Below are 14258 nucleotides of genomic sequence, written 5' to 3' on the forward strand. Positions count from 1 at the left end.
TGTTTCATTTTGGACTGGATTAGCTTCACCTGAAAAGGCTGCTAGGGCTCTACCTGCAAATAACCTCATACTCACTGATAAGCATTTTTCCTTGGGGGTTCGAAGAGAGAGGAGGTCTCTTGGCACAGGACTGTTTCAAGCACAGGTCGCTCATGGAGTGCATTGTCTAACCCCTGGATCTCCTGTTCAAACACGAAAACTTCTGGAGCTGGCACCCTATTTCTCCAGCACCGTACTGAGCCTGCGTTAAGTGGCTGCAGGTTGCAGGGGGCTGTGCTGGTGATCTGTGAGGGGAGGTTGTGAATCGCCACATGCCAGTCAAAGCTGCCTCCAGCCTACCATGGAGCTCATGAAAACAAGCATGGAGAAAAATGTTTTGTGTACAAAAACTTACCCATTGATCACCAAAACGTTTAGTCAGTGGCCCACGGTACATCTGCCCAAACAGAGTTCAGACAGAAACAGGCAGCAGCTGGAGGCTGGAGACAAGCTGTTGTGTGTAGAGGACTCTGCATCAGAAGAGGGTACCTACACCCATGAGGGGCTGTACCCATCAATGTCCCAGGCTGGAGCAGGGACACTGAGGAAAAGGGCAGCAGGAACCATTAAGCATAGAGCAGCAAAAATGGTTAAGAGCACAGTGGCAGAGATAAACCATCACAGATACCACCTCAACTTCCTACACTGCCTGTCACCTTGTCACATGAATTTTGATGGACTGAGTATAATCCACAGCAAAAATAGGGAAAATTGGGACCGGGAAGTGCAGAGGATAGGTGGTTGTCTAAGTGCTTGTCTCTGTTTATCTTCTTTTATTTTTTCAAAACTGCAATCAGCAATGAGAGGTTTGGGTTTTGTTTGCAATAAATTAATTTAATTAAAGTTCCCAGACTCTAGACTGTTCTGCCTACAACAGAGTCCCAAGCGAATAACGGTGCCTTCTTGTAGCCCGGAGCTAAGCACCCAGTGGCTCTGAGTACAGAATCATAAGCAACACCCTTTTCTGGGCATTTCCTACTGATGTGGCCTCCCCTTTCAGCTCTAATTTTTCTAAGTCCTATTTTTAGGATTCTAACACACAGCCTTAGTGCCTGTACTCTTGGGATCGGCTCTCCCTAGGTGACAAGGCACTTGAAAGTCTATTTACCATCCCAGTCTTTCTGTAGAGTAAGCCTGAGTTTCTGCCTACATCCATATATGCCTAAATACCTCTGGAACCTACCATACCTCTGGAAATTGTACAGAGAGTAAAGTGGAAAATGTTTTTTAGGAGTTTTAGAAAATAAAACTAAGATAATTCTGAAAGCTTTAATCCTTGCTATGATTTATGCTAATAAATTATGTGGTTAGGCCTAGTAATAAGTGTTCATGAATAGTTTAGCATGTATCTGCCATACAGTAAGTTACTGGTTTGTTTCCTGATCAGGTTTCTCAAAATAAAGAGAATTGGTTTTCAAAGCTCTGTATTTCTTGTTTATCTTCCAGTGGGAGCAGAGTTTATCACTTAAAACTTTCTATATTTAGTAGCTAGTGAATGCAATCATTAAAGACCAATTGGGAGATTTCTACAGGATACATATTCTGTGTATAAGCAAAAGAGAAACTTTCATTCCCGAGATAGACATATAATGAAAATCATTCCTGTTCCCTTTTCTTTAGATCATTGTAAGGAAATAAAAGGTCTGCTTTATGAATGCAGTAACAGTGTATACCCTCCAGACATCTGCCCGTTCTTTGATTTCAACCTAGCGTGAGTCAGCTTCCTCTGTCTTCAAGGCTAGGAAGTGAGTTGTTGAATGGTGATGCTTACTGCTGCTCAGAAAAAAGGTGTTAAATTATACAGCTTGCGTCATTAAAATTTATAATTGCTGTTTCACAAGAAGTAGGACAGATCCTTACTGTAGGTTCACTTTTCATTCATACATAGATGAAATAAATTTCTTGAATTAGCTTCTGCTTGAATAAACTTCTCCCTCCATCTAAATAGGCTGTTGTATGGGCCAAACCAATGGTTATCTACCTATACTCTTGACTAATCTAATGCAGAGATTGAGAGTTTTGATTCATTTTTATTGCTGTCTGGCCCTGCTTCTGACTGCTCTGTCTGACCCACTTTGAAGTGTTTATGGGCTCCTGACAGGCATAGTTGGGTGACTGATCCTTTTGATCTTTCTGTGCAGTGACTAACATCTGATCACACAAATGTGTGGTACCTGTGTGTTAACTCATAAAATATTGGAAAATTACCAGTGAAATACAGAAGGAAATCCATTCTTGCATGCTTAGTTGGTATTCTCTGAGCAGATGGCTGAAACATCAGCAGGCAAAGTCTGAGGTTAAAAACAACCAGTTTCACTCTAGAAGAGCATGGAGGAGCTATGCTGTCAATGTGGTTCAGACATGATCCTCTAATTTAAGTGCAGTGCTGTGTCTTAGAAATGCTTTTGGTTTTGCTTTGGGTTTGATGCTTTCAACCACAAGGCTTGACTCTAAACTGGGCAGCTGAACAGGAAATCTCTGTCTTTGGGGAAAGGGCTGCATAGATACCTTTCAGGCAATGCTCTTGAATATCCTCCCTGACATGTTCCATGGATGGTTTGGAAGAAAAAAGACGTGAAGAAAGAGCTGTGTATGGTTTTGCTCATTTCTAGTGAAAAAAATAACATAAACCTCATCAAAATGTGGAATGAGATTTACTGGAGTTAAAGGGTTTATTGTTTAGAATTGTATTGAGTAAATGCCAGCATTGGAATACTTCACTATTATTAAAGGCTGATACAGTAATAACCATGTTAATCTCATCAAACAGATTATTTGCAAAGCGCTGCTTCTGTCTATTCAGCAATGATCTTGAGATATATAAAACTTAAATCAAGAGTTAACAGTTTCAGACAGAAACAAACCTTGAAATTGTGTCAATTAATTGAGCAGCTCTGGCTGCCTATGTCGTTATGTTCTGTTTTTACTCTATTGTTTTGCTGTTTGATGACTTGTCTCTTGAACAGCTACAGGATAGGCACGTATTCTGAAGGTGTAGTGAACCTCCTTTGCAAAATTAGTCAGAGACAGCCTGCATATGCAAACTGTAATCTATGCATAAACATTAAGCATCCCCTAAGTCCCTTGAAGGAATTTGTCTTTGCCAAATATGTGCTGAGCCTGTGCATTTAAATGAGCTTTCAGACCCATACACTGAAACCGTTGCAGTGAAGCAGTGCTTTCAGGTAGCTCTAGTGTTAATGGAGATGAAGGTGACCGGCTAGATGTTAACTGTACATTTGCAGGGACTCACCCTGGCCCTGGTCCAGTCCTCGCACCTGAGTGGACATGTCTGATCACCATGGTCTGGGCTGGTGACCTGAGCCCTTGGCAGCCACCCTGGGCCTGCCCCGCTCACCTGGCCATGGGGCTGGTCCCTGCCCTACTGGCAGCCCCAACTTGAGGCTCCCTTTTTCACCAGAGCAGCTCCCGAGCACCTACAGCTTGTCTTCTGCAAAACATCTTCATGAGGGAGTTTGTGTTCCATGGCTGTTGAAGTAGTGAGGACTGAGAGGACGGTTCTCTCATTCCACATGTGTGTATTGATTTTTTGGTTTTGATACCGGCTCCTGGCATTGCCAGCCTTGAAATTTCACCTACAGGATCATGAAGATAAAAAGTCTTACAGTGCTGTGCTTGGGGATTTGAAACAACTCATTTTCCACAGGAAAAAAACCAACACAAATCACAGATGAATGTTGCTAGCAATGACTGTTAATGAACAGACAAGACTTCACAATTCTGTCATCAGAAAAGATGTCAGCTGTGGCATAAAGCCTGTACTAGCCATAAGTAACAGCAAAGCAGCAATTAGATATGTAAAAAAATGGTTCAATAAAAAGTTGTGATATGTAGGAGACTTCTAGATGTCAGGAAAAATCCTTGCCTGTTTTTGTCAAGGCCGATGCCAGCGTTTTGGAAGTATGCCAGGAAAAAAGCCATCCTAACAAAGGAAGGGGCTGCCACTAGATAGGAAAACTATAAACAATCAGTATGAAATAAAAGATGCTGCTATGATCGTTTTGTATTCAGAAAAAAATAGAGTGATGTACTCAACAACTTTGTAGGAAATCGAGTCGTATGAAAATGTTTTTCAGTTTTTAATGGGGAACAGGTTTGGTTTAAGTAGCTTTCCAAAAGCAGTAGATTTCAGTAAAATGTTTGATGCAATGATGCTGGGCATCCTGATTAAAAGTATTGACACTGCTCCCCTTCAAAAGAGCACAGTCTAATGGATTTTGAGTGGGGTAACTGGAAACTGTCAGTGGAGATGTTCAGTGAATTGGCATGTGTGTCATGTCCTGCAAGAACCAGTTCTTATCTTTTATGCTATTATGTATTTTTTATAAATGATCTAGGAGATACGTAAAGACAATTATAATATTTTCTGCAGAAAAGCCAAATATTGGTCTGATAGTAAATACCGTAATATGGAATACTTTATAAACTATATTCATCAAGACAGTTTATAATAAACTCTCTGGAAAGTCATAATTCTAAAAGCAAAGAGTATTGGTCATAAATAGAAAATTGGAAGGCTGTAATTTTGAAAAATATTTTTGAGACATAGCAGACAGGGAGCTCCAGAGATGTTACAGCAGAAAGTTGCACAGTGTAAGCCATGGACATACTGAGGGGAATAAGGCAGAAGGGTGTGTATGTGTATGTTTTTGTTTACTGGAGCACAATGTTAGGATTTGTGTCAAATGAACTTTCAAAAAATGTTTGAAGGTTCTTGAGGGTTTAGAGAAGGGAGTGTAGAAAATACTTAGGAGCAGGAGATTTATGGAGCCAAGTCTGTTTACCTGATCAAAAAGAAAATTAAGTTATCTGATCAGTGTTTATGTTTACAGGGAGAGTGTGGACATTAATCTTGAGCTGAGAAAGATATAACAAGGCCAAGACGTCAAAAGTACGAAATACAGAACATATTTTTAACAGTTTTTAGCAGTTCAGCTGATTAGCCACTGGAACAAACAGCTAAGGAGTTGATGAATTCTCCGTCTCTTGATGTCTCTGTAATCAAGATTGAATACTTTTCTCGGTGTGTATGAGTAAAACGTAATTTATTGGTCTCAGTATAAGTAATAAGGTTAGTGGAAGTTACTAACATAGCCTAAATTTAAGGGGGTAATAGCACCTAATTTTCAAAAAACATCTCCCCTCCCGGTTAGGAGTCCAGGTTAGCTTTAAGAAAAAACAATTTACAGATGTTTATCCCAATAGGTGTATTTAAGAGACTGTGCATGAGATCTGGGTAAACAGTACCATAATTTGCCAAACAAGTACCCTGTTGATCACCATCTCTATGGCTGTTTCATTGCTGTGCGAACAGGAATCACAAGATTCCTTCTTGTAGGTTATTTCTTGATAGATTTTGAGGGCAGCTGAAAATTTTATTTTATCCATGTTTATTTGTAAACTTTGTGGTGAAGCTGGATGCATGTATATGCTAGTTGCTTCTAGAGCTCTTACTGCTGACTTACTGACCTGGTTTGTCAAACTTGCTAAATAGATTATTAGACATTTGCCACAGGAATCTGAAAACAAAACCAAACCCACAGATAAGTAGGATTCAATATTCAGTGCCTTAAATGACATTGTAAGGGAAAAAATATGCTTATATGGGATTATAGGGCCAAAAATATCCCTATAATCCTTTATTGATCCACATATATGTAGTTTTTCTGCAGACTTCTTCAACATCAGAAGCCTAGCATCGAAGATGGGTGTTTCTTCCAGTAAGACCAAAATCTGGACCTGCAGTTCACTCCATAGACAAGAGAGAGAGAGAGAGAGAAAGGAGAGACTTGCTCCCTATGGGAGTTCAGTACTTGGTTCTGTAAATTGCATTGAAGGACAGTTTCCCTCCATTGAGAGTAAGGTGCTAAACTAATTTTAATGTAGTGAGCCCTCTCAGAATAGCTTTGTTTCTCCATGATGACATTCTATTGTCTATATTATTCAAGAAATCAGACTAGATGGAAGAATATTTGGCCTTTAAATCTATAAATTCTTAGAATTGTTTATGCTTCGGTAAAGAGTTGATAGTGATGTAATCTTGTACAACTGAGTGAATCAGAATTGGTAGTTTACATAACAAAACAGAAATGAGCAAATAAATAAAGCATTATTGACTCAGGCCAAGAGGAGTTTGATTTGTGATATATGCAGTTAAAAAAATGTACTGTACCAAGCATTTGAGGATATTTTGCTTGCTTGCTGCGTAACAACTGCATGACCTCCATTGTGCAAGATGCTGCAAATGCAATTGCCACCTTGCAAAAACAGACACAGTGCTATGATCTTTACCTGAAATATGCTAATTTACTTTAGCTAAACAAACATCTAGAGTTTATCAAGCTTTAGGGGAGTGATGAGTAACTGGGAATAACTGCTGAGGTAATCTGTATAATTCACGGAAAATTCTGGCAAGGAAATGAACTTGATTGTGAGAGTTTGAGAACAGTAACAGATTGACAGATACCACTGCAAATCCTTAGAGAATCCAGGGAATGCTAGCCATCTACTGGGATCCTGATGGACTTGTTCAAAGAAGAAAGGAGTACTTCAACCTACAGTATTGAAAGACTATAATGTTGTACTCTGTATGGATTGTGTGCTTTGTCTTTTAGCCCTGGGACTTAAAGATCTCAACTACAAGTGATTTGAGCGGTGAGGGGAAAGCATAGTCTCAGAGACACATGGACAGTCAGAAAGTAGTCCTGTGTGCATGAATCACAGGTACTGGCTGTAAGGTCATCTTGGTAACATTTCAGGGAACGATATTTGTGGGGGGATTTTCATTATTGCTATAGCTTAGCAGTTTCTTTTTCACCAGAAGCAGGTAATGTTACTTTTGGTCTAAAGACTTTTAAATGCTGCATCTTGACCTGCATTCAGAATTACTTTGGCTTTTTTCTTACAGACCGTACCTCTGAGAGTGGCTTGTCTACCATAAATAGACAAGCGTTTTGTCTCAAAGTCAGTGTCTTGTATGTCAGTTCACCTAGGTTTTGATGTGTAGATTTTCTTTTTGAGAGAATAGTACATAATGTATTATTAAATAAAAAGCCATCATAACCAGCAGTCTTAATTTGCTATGTTCCTTACACTGTTCCAGTCTGCAGAAATTTCAGTGCACAACATCAGGCACTACAATCTCGTAGTAATTGGTTTTTATCCTTCCACTATGCTCTTTTTAGCCACCAGAGATGACAAAACATGGAGGAAGAAATGTTCCTAAATGCTTTGCATTTGTTAGGATCTTTTAGCAGAAAGGGAAGAAACAGTGTATTTATAACCATTTTGTATTTGGTTAGCTGAACAGCCCAGCCACAGTCTTCATAAATAGTTGAGATTCCATTTCTTTCAAAATTGTCTTTTAGTGGAAGAAACCAAAATTAACAATCTGGGTGAACTGTAATATGTGACTTGATAACACATTATTACACAAGTAGCAACTTTGGGACTGAAATGTGAGCATTCGCAGCCTGTGTGATGGAGAGGGTGGCTGAAGCCTTTAGGTGTAACTGGGCATGGCAGGATATTTTGCAGTGTGCTTCACCAGTTGCAGTTCTCTAAAGCCACCTCTAGTTGTAACCTTCTCTTTTGTACAGTGGAAGTGGAAGAAGGAAAACATTCTTTGGAGGCAAGTTCTGGTGTGGTGAACAGCTTCACCGGGATGTTTAAGCAGAATGGAGTAGTGGTCTGGCCTGGAGAGAAAAAGGAGGGGAAATATCCCGTCTCACCTGCTGTACCCTACGAAATGAGGGCCTTCTGTTTTCCCTTTCCTCTCATGTTTCTTTAGCTTGTAGTTGACTTCACACTGCTTCCTACAAAAGCTTTTTCTGTTTCTTTTTCTACTGCTTTCTTGAAAACTTTTGTTGCTTTTATCTTTGACCTTTTGCCAGCCTCTGTGTTTCAAAGACATAAGCAGTAACCTGGATGTTGAGTGCCTGTCTCACTGTGTGTCTGGAATCATAATGGAGTCATAGGAAGATAGTGGACTAGCTTGCATTTACTAGCCATGGTACAACATGGCACAGTGATGTAGAACTGGAGCTAAGAGCACTCACCTCTTTGTTAACTGTTTAATGGTAATTCTTAACAAGTGCTAACCTGCCCTATACATCACAAAAGAGCAACTTTCTGTTAGATAAAGAGCAACTTGGAAGAGTAAGCTTTCATTATGGAGAAAAATCCATTGGCTCTGCAGGCATTCTTTATAAGTTAGGAAAATACCTCCACCAAGGACCAGTGGACTACATTTGAAATGAAAATACACATCCTCTTGGATGTGCACTTGCTGAAATTCCTCAATGTGCTAAATTAATCTTGCATTTAAGAAATAAAGCCTCATTAACATTTTGATGAAAAGTCAATTGTATATATTCCTCTCAGTTACAATGTGTCAAAACTGAGATCCTAGCAGTAGAAAAACAGTACATCTTTTATTTTATTCTTGCCTCCTTTAGTCAGGCTAGAGACAGGTATGCTTTGCCTTGAACATTTACTTCATGACTCATCTTACTGTTTATGTGATATGCCTCAGTATGCAAAATAAAGAGCAGTCCATACATATGTGAATCAAAATTATTTTTAGATCTCACCAAAGTAAGAAAAAAAGAGAGAAAAGAAAGAAAATTATTAGTTCAATATTACTTAGCAACAAAGCAAGATTCAGTCTTGATTCATTGAAATAGATTTTTTTTACAAAGTACGTGCAGGATCAGCTTCATTGGACCTCGTGTAAGCTAATGCTATACTTAAAGGTACACAAATGCTATCAGGAATGGGAAGTCTTCATTATACGTGACAGAGATAGATAGCCGAGGTAGCTGCAAATATCAGAGTCTCTATAGCCCTGTTATTGCCATGCTCTACTCAAGGTCGTTAGACCTGAACAGCAGTAATTATCCCAGACAGAGCACTGGATTAATGGTTACACTTCTGGTACCTTCATGAATAGAACTGCAAACTCTGCAAAAATACACGTTGTGAACCAAAGAGAACGCATTACTGTGAGTAACACCTGCAGACCATGCACATTTTGAGGTCATCATCTTTTCTGGCGTAGCTGTTTCTGTCTCTGACAGTCATGGGCTTTTACAGATGCCTTCACCCTCCTCACTGGTTCAGGGTTATGGTTTCTGTGCTTAGCCAGAATTAGCCTCTCTGCTCTGCCTATGAGAAAATGGGAAATTCCTGTTCAGTTTTGAGATGTAGTATGATCAAAGCAGGAAAGGTTTCTTTGCAGAGTTCTATCTGTTCCCTTGTTGATCCAGTTTTCCAGAGAAGTAGGAACTCAATGAAAAGCTGTCACAGGTAAAGTGGGCAAAATTAAAATGTACTGATGTAAGAGAGCTTCACAAGGAGAAGACTATGAGTATGATACCAACAAAAGATAAGGAAAAATATGTAGGTTTTTTTTAAATACTCAATTTCCTTTTAGGTTACTATTTTCAAAACACTTCAGTTCGTCAAATGACATAATAAAGTAAAGGAAGAGTACATATCAAAATAGTCTGCAAAAGTCCAACATTTTCAATATGTTCTGTGTCCTGATTTTATCTTTTCATTTTCAGTCTAACAACTGCTAAAAGTATGACTAAACATTTAAAATACATTAAAAAAAAAATGATTTAGCCTACTTTTTCCTGAATTGGACTGCATTTCCCTGAAGTCCTCTGAAGAGTCCTTGCAGCTCTTCTTTATTTGCTGATCCATATTTCCTGCATTCTGCTCAGGTATTGAATAGATTACTGTGCCTAATGTCTTCAGACGTTAAGTTTAGCTTACACTTTTTCTAATATACACAAAACCTTGAAGAAGTTAGATATTACTTGGAATTGTGTGTATATCTCTGTCCAGTTTTTCAAGGAACAGATTTATTTTGGAGGTCATACCTGGCATATGCCTGAGTGCAGGCCTCATCAAAATGTTCTAGGGTATTGTAAATAGCATATGCCTTGTACAGTATTGCTTCCATATTGATTTGGTTCTCCTTAAAGAAATAATTATTTTAAATTTTAGGAACGTCTTCTACTTTCTTTATTGCCCGCTCACATTGCCATGGAAATGAAAGCAGAGATCATTCAGAGGTTACAAGGTCCCAAGGCAGGCCAGCTGGAAAATACCAACAACTTCCACAATTTGTATGTCAAAAGGCACACCAATGTAAGGTATTGTACTGTAATAAAATGTGTCAACAGCATTCAGAAAAATTTTGAAAAGAAAGTGTTAAGAGAGCAATTAAGAAAATAGTTGTTTTAATATGTTTTTCAACAGCTTACTGTTTAGTATCCATAAATTTGATCAAATACTAAGAATTCCATGTTCCAGAAGAGCAACAAAGATGATAATACAAAGGAGTTCTTTAGAAAAAGCCACACATTAACAGGCTTTCTTCATAATGTCTTAATTTTTCAGGTTAAAGTACCAAATCTTGCTTTCATGTATACTAGTCAGAATTGAAATTCATATCAGCTATACCAAATTTGTAATTTTCTTAACTGGAGCAATTTCTTAGGTTTTATATAATGTAAATAGACGCAGCTGTATCACATATGTATTTTGCACAGTACCTGAGATAAAATATTCTGCTGACAATTATTTATTAATTATAAATTTCTAGAAGTAAGAAAAATAATTCACCATTTATTTTAAATATGCTTTCATCTTTACATGTTGTTTTGTCTGGGTTTTTTTGATTGGACAAGTTAATTTGAACGACATTCTTAGAAATTTCTTTTTTATAGCAAGTATTGCAAGACTTTTGAGGAAGTTCATTTTCACTTGATACTTTTTCCATAGCCTGATTCTATGGAATTGTCAAGTTTTCTTGGTGAACAGAAGCATACTCTATAGCTTGAATATCTTAGTAATCAAGCTTGAGTTTAATAGTCTGAGTAACAAGTGAACAAAGATTTCCATGCTGCAGATCACTGACAGGTAAATCTAGAGAGAAAATGTCTACAATGATAAAAAGTTATTAAACAGTTTCTGAGAATAAACATGTTCATTGAAATAATTACCATTATTATATTGCTGATATGTGAGTAGGAAAAATATTTCTATTTTTTAATACACTGTAACAAATACAGGTATAGAATGCCTATAAATAATAATTAAGTAATACCTGTGAAGGTAATACCTATAGAGGTAAACATAGGTATATATTACCTATAAACGTAATGCCTTTAAAAGTAGATGTAGGTTTACCTATAAATATATTTATTAATCTACATTTAGCAGTGGCTGTTTTGGGTATGGACATACCTCTGTGTAGTCCAGAATGCCTACTTTCAGGTTTTGCTGTTGCTTGATAAATCTGAGTTCTGCAGAAGGAAACTGTGACCAAGTTTCTTTTCATTTCTCTTGTAGCATCTTGTATGCTGATATTGTGGGTTTCACTCGCCTGGCCAGTGACTGTTCACCAGGGGAATTGGTGCACATGCTAAATGAGCTGTTTGGCAAGTTTGATCAAATTGCAAAGGTGAGTTTCTACTGGGCTGCTACTGTTAGTTTAAATAAGTCATCTTTAAAATATTTTTTTCTTTCTGGGGACTCTTCTGCTTTCTGGCAGCATTTCTGAGGCTTTGGCAGGAAGATTAGACTTGAAACGTGTGAAGAAAAAATCTGGCTCTGGTCTGAGTGCAACAGTGTGTTTCTGCCAGTGTGACAATCTGTGAAACCCAAGATAGCTCTCTCTAATAGGACCAATAGAGACAGCTCATGGAGCCCAGTAAAGCTTAATGGCAGATGAACGCTCTTTAAATAGATTTTTTACAGTAACAAGGATTAAGAAACTCAAGACTGAAAACTGATACAGCCAGTTTTCTGATCTCTGAAAAAGCATTTAAGAGACTGGAGGACAAGAGAGACAATTATGATCAAAGCAATTTTATTTACTGACCACAGCTTCTTGATTACTCAAGAAAAGATTCAATCAGAAGACTACAATCACAAGATTTTCTTCTGTTTATTTAGGTGTCATTTTTATAAAAATTGCATCAAACTTCATGCTGTGTGTGAAGATGAAATCAGAAACACTAAAACAGATAAAAATGTTCTGTGTTTTTTATTAGTTCAAAACTGGTTGTCCAGTATTGGTTAAAAAACCCCACAACTTTACATTGCCTTAGAGTGCAAAAGATAGAAATAAGATGATATTTGCTAGTTTCAGGAGGTATTGCCTAGTACATCTTCAAAGATGTAAATGTGGAAGGCTAGGTCTTTTGATTTCATATTTCAAACAGAAAGACTTTATTTAGATTGAGTACATGATACTTTGGCTCAGTCTTTAATCTAAGGTGTGAACAACACTGCAGATACATGTTTTGCAGTGAACTTATTTTGTTGTTTTGCCCATTAAGGACCATAACAGATGGAGGAGTCATCCGTACAAAACTCTGACAAACACTTCTTTTTTAGCAAGCCAAATCTTTCTCTACTGAAACAAGCGTAGGTAGAATGATTTTACTAACATCATTTAAGTCACTCTTTGTAACAGTAACCCTTCATTTATGTAATTCAAGTTGAAAGTGACCATCTTACCTTTCTTTTTCCTCCAGGAAAATGAATGTATGAGAATTAAAATCCTAGGTGACTGCTATTACTGTGTTTCTGGACTACCTATATCTCTTCAAAATCATGCCAAGAATTGTGTGAAAATGGGACTGGACATGTGTGAAGCCATTAAGTAAGTGCTGAACTTTTTGTTAAAAATTCAAGAATAAAAATTCTGTCTCTTTTCTGTCTGTAGCTGTGCTGCTGGTTGAAACATTCAGACCTACAGTAGTTGGTGTGTTTCACTACAAGGTCCAGCATGGTAATCTTGATCTCAGCCTCAGCAAAGAAATGTTTTAAGAGGTTGGGTTGTGCCAGGCTATCTTATAACTACACCATAAAGATGATTAAGAGCCTGGAGCATTGCTCATATGAGGAAAGGCTGAGAGAGCTGGGACTGTTCAACCTAGAGAAGAAAAAGCAGAGGGGGAAAAATCTCATCAGTGCGTTTAAGTACCTGAAGGAAAAGTGCAAAGAAGATGGAGCCAGGGTCTCTGGTGGTGCCCACTGAAAGGCCCAGAGGCAGTGGGCACAAACTGAAACACAAGAGGTTCCCTCTGAACATCAGGAAACACTTTTTTCACTGTGAGAGTGATTAAGCACTGGCACAGGTTGCCCAGGGAGGTTGTGGAGTTTCCAGCCTTTGAGATAGTCAAAATCCAACTGCTACAGCCCTAAACAACATGCTCTGGCTGGCCCTGCTTTGAGCAGGAGTTGGACTAGACAATCTCCAGATGTTTGTTCTGACATCAACTATTCTGTGATTATAAGGTGATAAATATCCCAACCACATCACTTAGGCAGAGTTATGATGCTGCCACCCACCTGCTAGTCAGATGGCTCTGTGAGAGGCCGGACCTCCTGGCTCCTCTGAGTTTGGAGTTCAATGGTGGTCAGGAGCAGTTGCCCCTCCACAATTAAGATGCCTCAGCCCTGAGCCAGTGGAGTGATAATGAGCATGTCTGCTAAAGACATTTCTAATGGCTTACAGATTCCTGGGCCGAAAGACTGACTTCCCATGTTCATAGAATCATAGAATCATTCAGGTTGGAAAAGACCCTTGGGATCATTGAGTCCAACCATCAGCCCTACTCTACAAAGTTCTCCCCTACACCATATCCCCCAGCATCTCATCTAAACGACCCCTAAACACATCCAGGGATGGTGACTCCACCACTTCCCTGGGCAGCCTATTCCACTGTCTGACCATTCTTTCTGTGAAAAATTTTTTCCTAATGTCCAGTCTGAGCCTCCCCTGTTGCAGTTTAAAGCCATTCCCTCTTGTTCTATCGCTAATTACCTGTGAGAAGAGACCAGCACCAACCTCTCTACGATGTCCTTTCAGGTAGTTGTAGAAAGTGATGAGGTCTCCCCTCAGCCTTCTCTTCCTCAAACTGAACAGTCCCAGGTCCCTCAATCTCTCCTCATAGGATTTGTTCTCCAGGCCCTTCACCAGCTTCGTTGCCCTCCTCTGCACTCGCTCCAGCACCTCGATATCTCTCTCGTATTGAGGTGCCCAAAACTGGACACAATACTCAAGGTGTGGCCTCACCAGTGGAGAGTACAGGGGGACTATCACCTCCCTAGGTATTGTTGTTAAATAATCAATTGAATATGCCTGTCTTACTAGACCCCAGGTTTAGTTGCAA

At 38.8% G+C, this 14258-nt stretch overlaps 1 protein-coding gene across 2 annotated transcripts in view; it reads left to right on the forward strand.

Annotated features, from left to right (window-relative positions):
• Nucleotides 1-14258, forward strand: part of ADCY2 (adenylate cyclase 2) — a 235559-nt gene that overhangs the window by 140486 nt on the left and 80815 nt on the right. For both annotated transcript variants that reach the window (XR_012623430.1, XM_074825640.1), the window contains exons 5-7: nt 10075-10223; nt 11425-11536; nt 12615-12742. Coding sequence is in view for 1 of the 2 variants with exons in the window: in XM_074825640.1 (XP_074681741.1) it covers nt 10075-10223; nt 11425-11536; nt 12615-12742 (389 nt within the window). In the remaining variant the exon portion in view is untranslated. The remainder of the gene's footprint in view (nt 1-10074; nt 10224-11424; nt 11537-12614; nt 12743-14258) is intronic.

This window comes from Strix aluco, chromosome 1, assembly GCF_031877795.1.
Source record: "Strix aluco isolate bStrAlu1 chromosome 1, bStrAlu1.hap1, whole genome shotgun sequence".
NCBI lineage: Eukaryota > Metazoa > Chordata > Aves > Strigiformes > Strigidae > Strix > Strix aluco.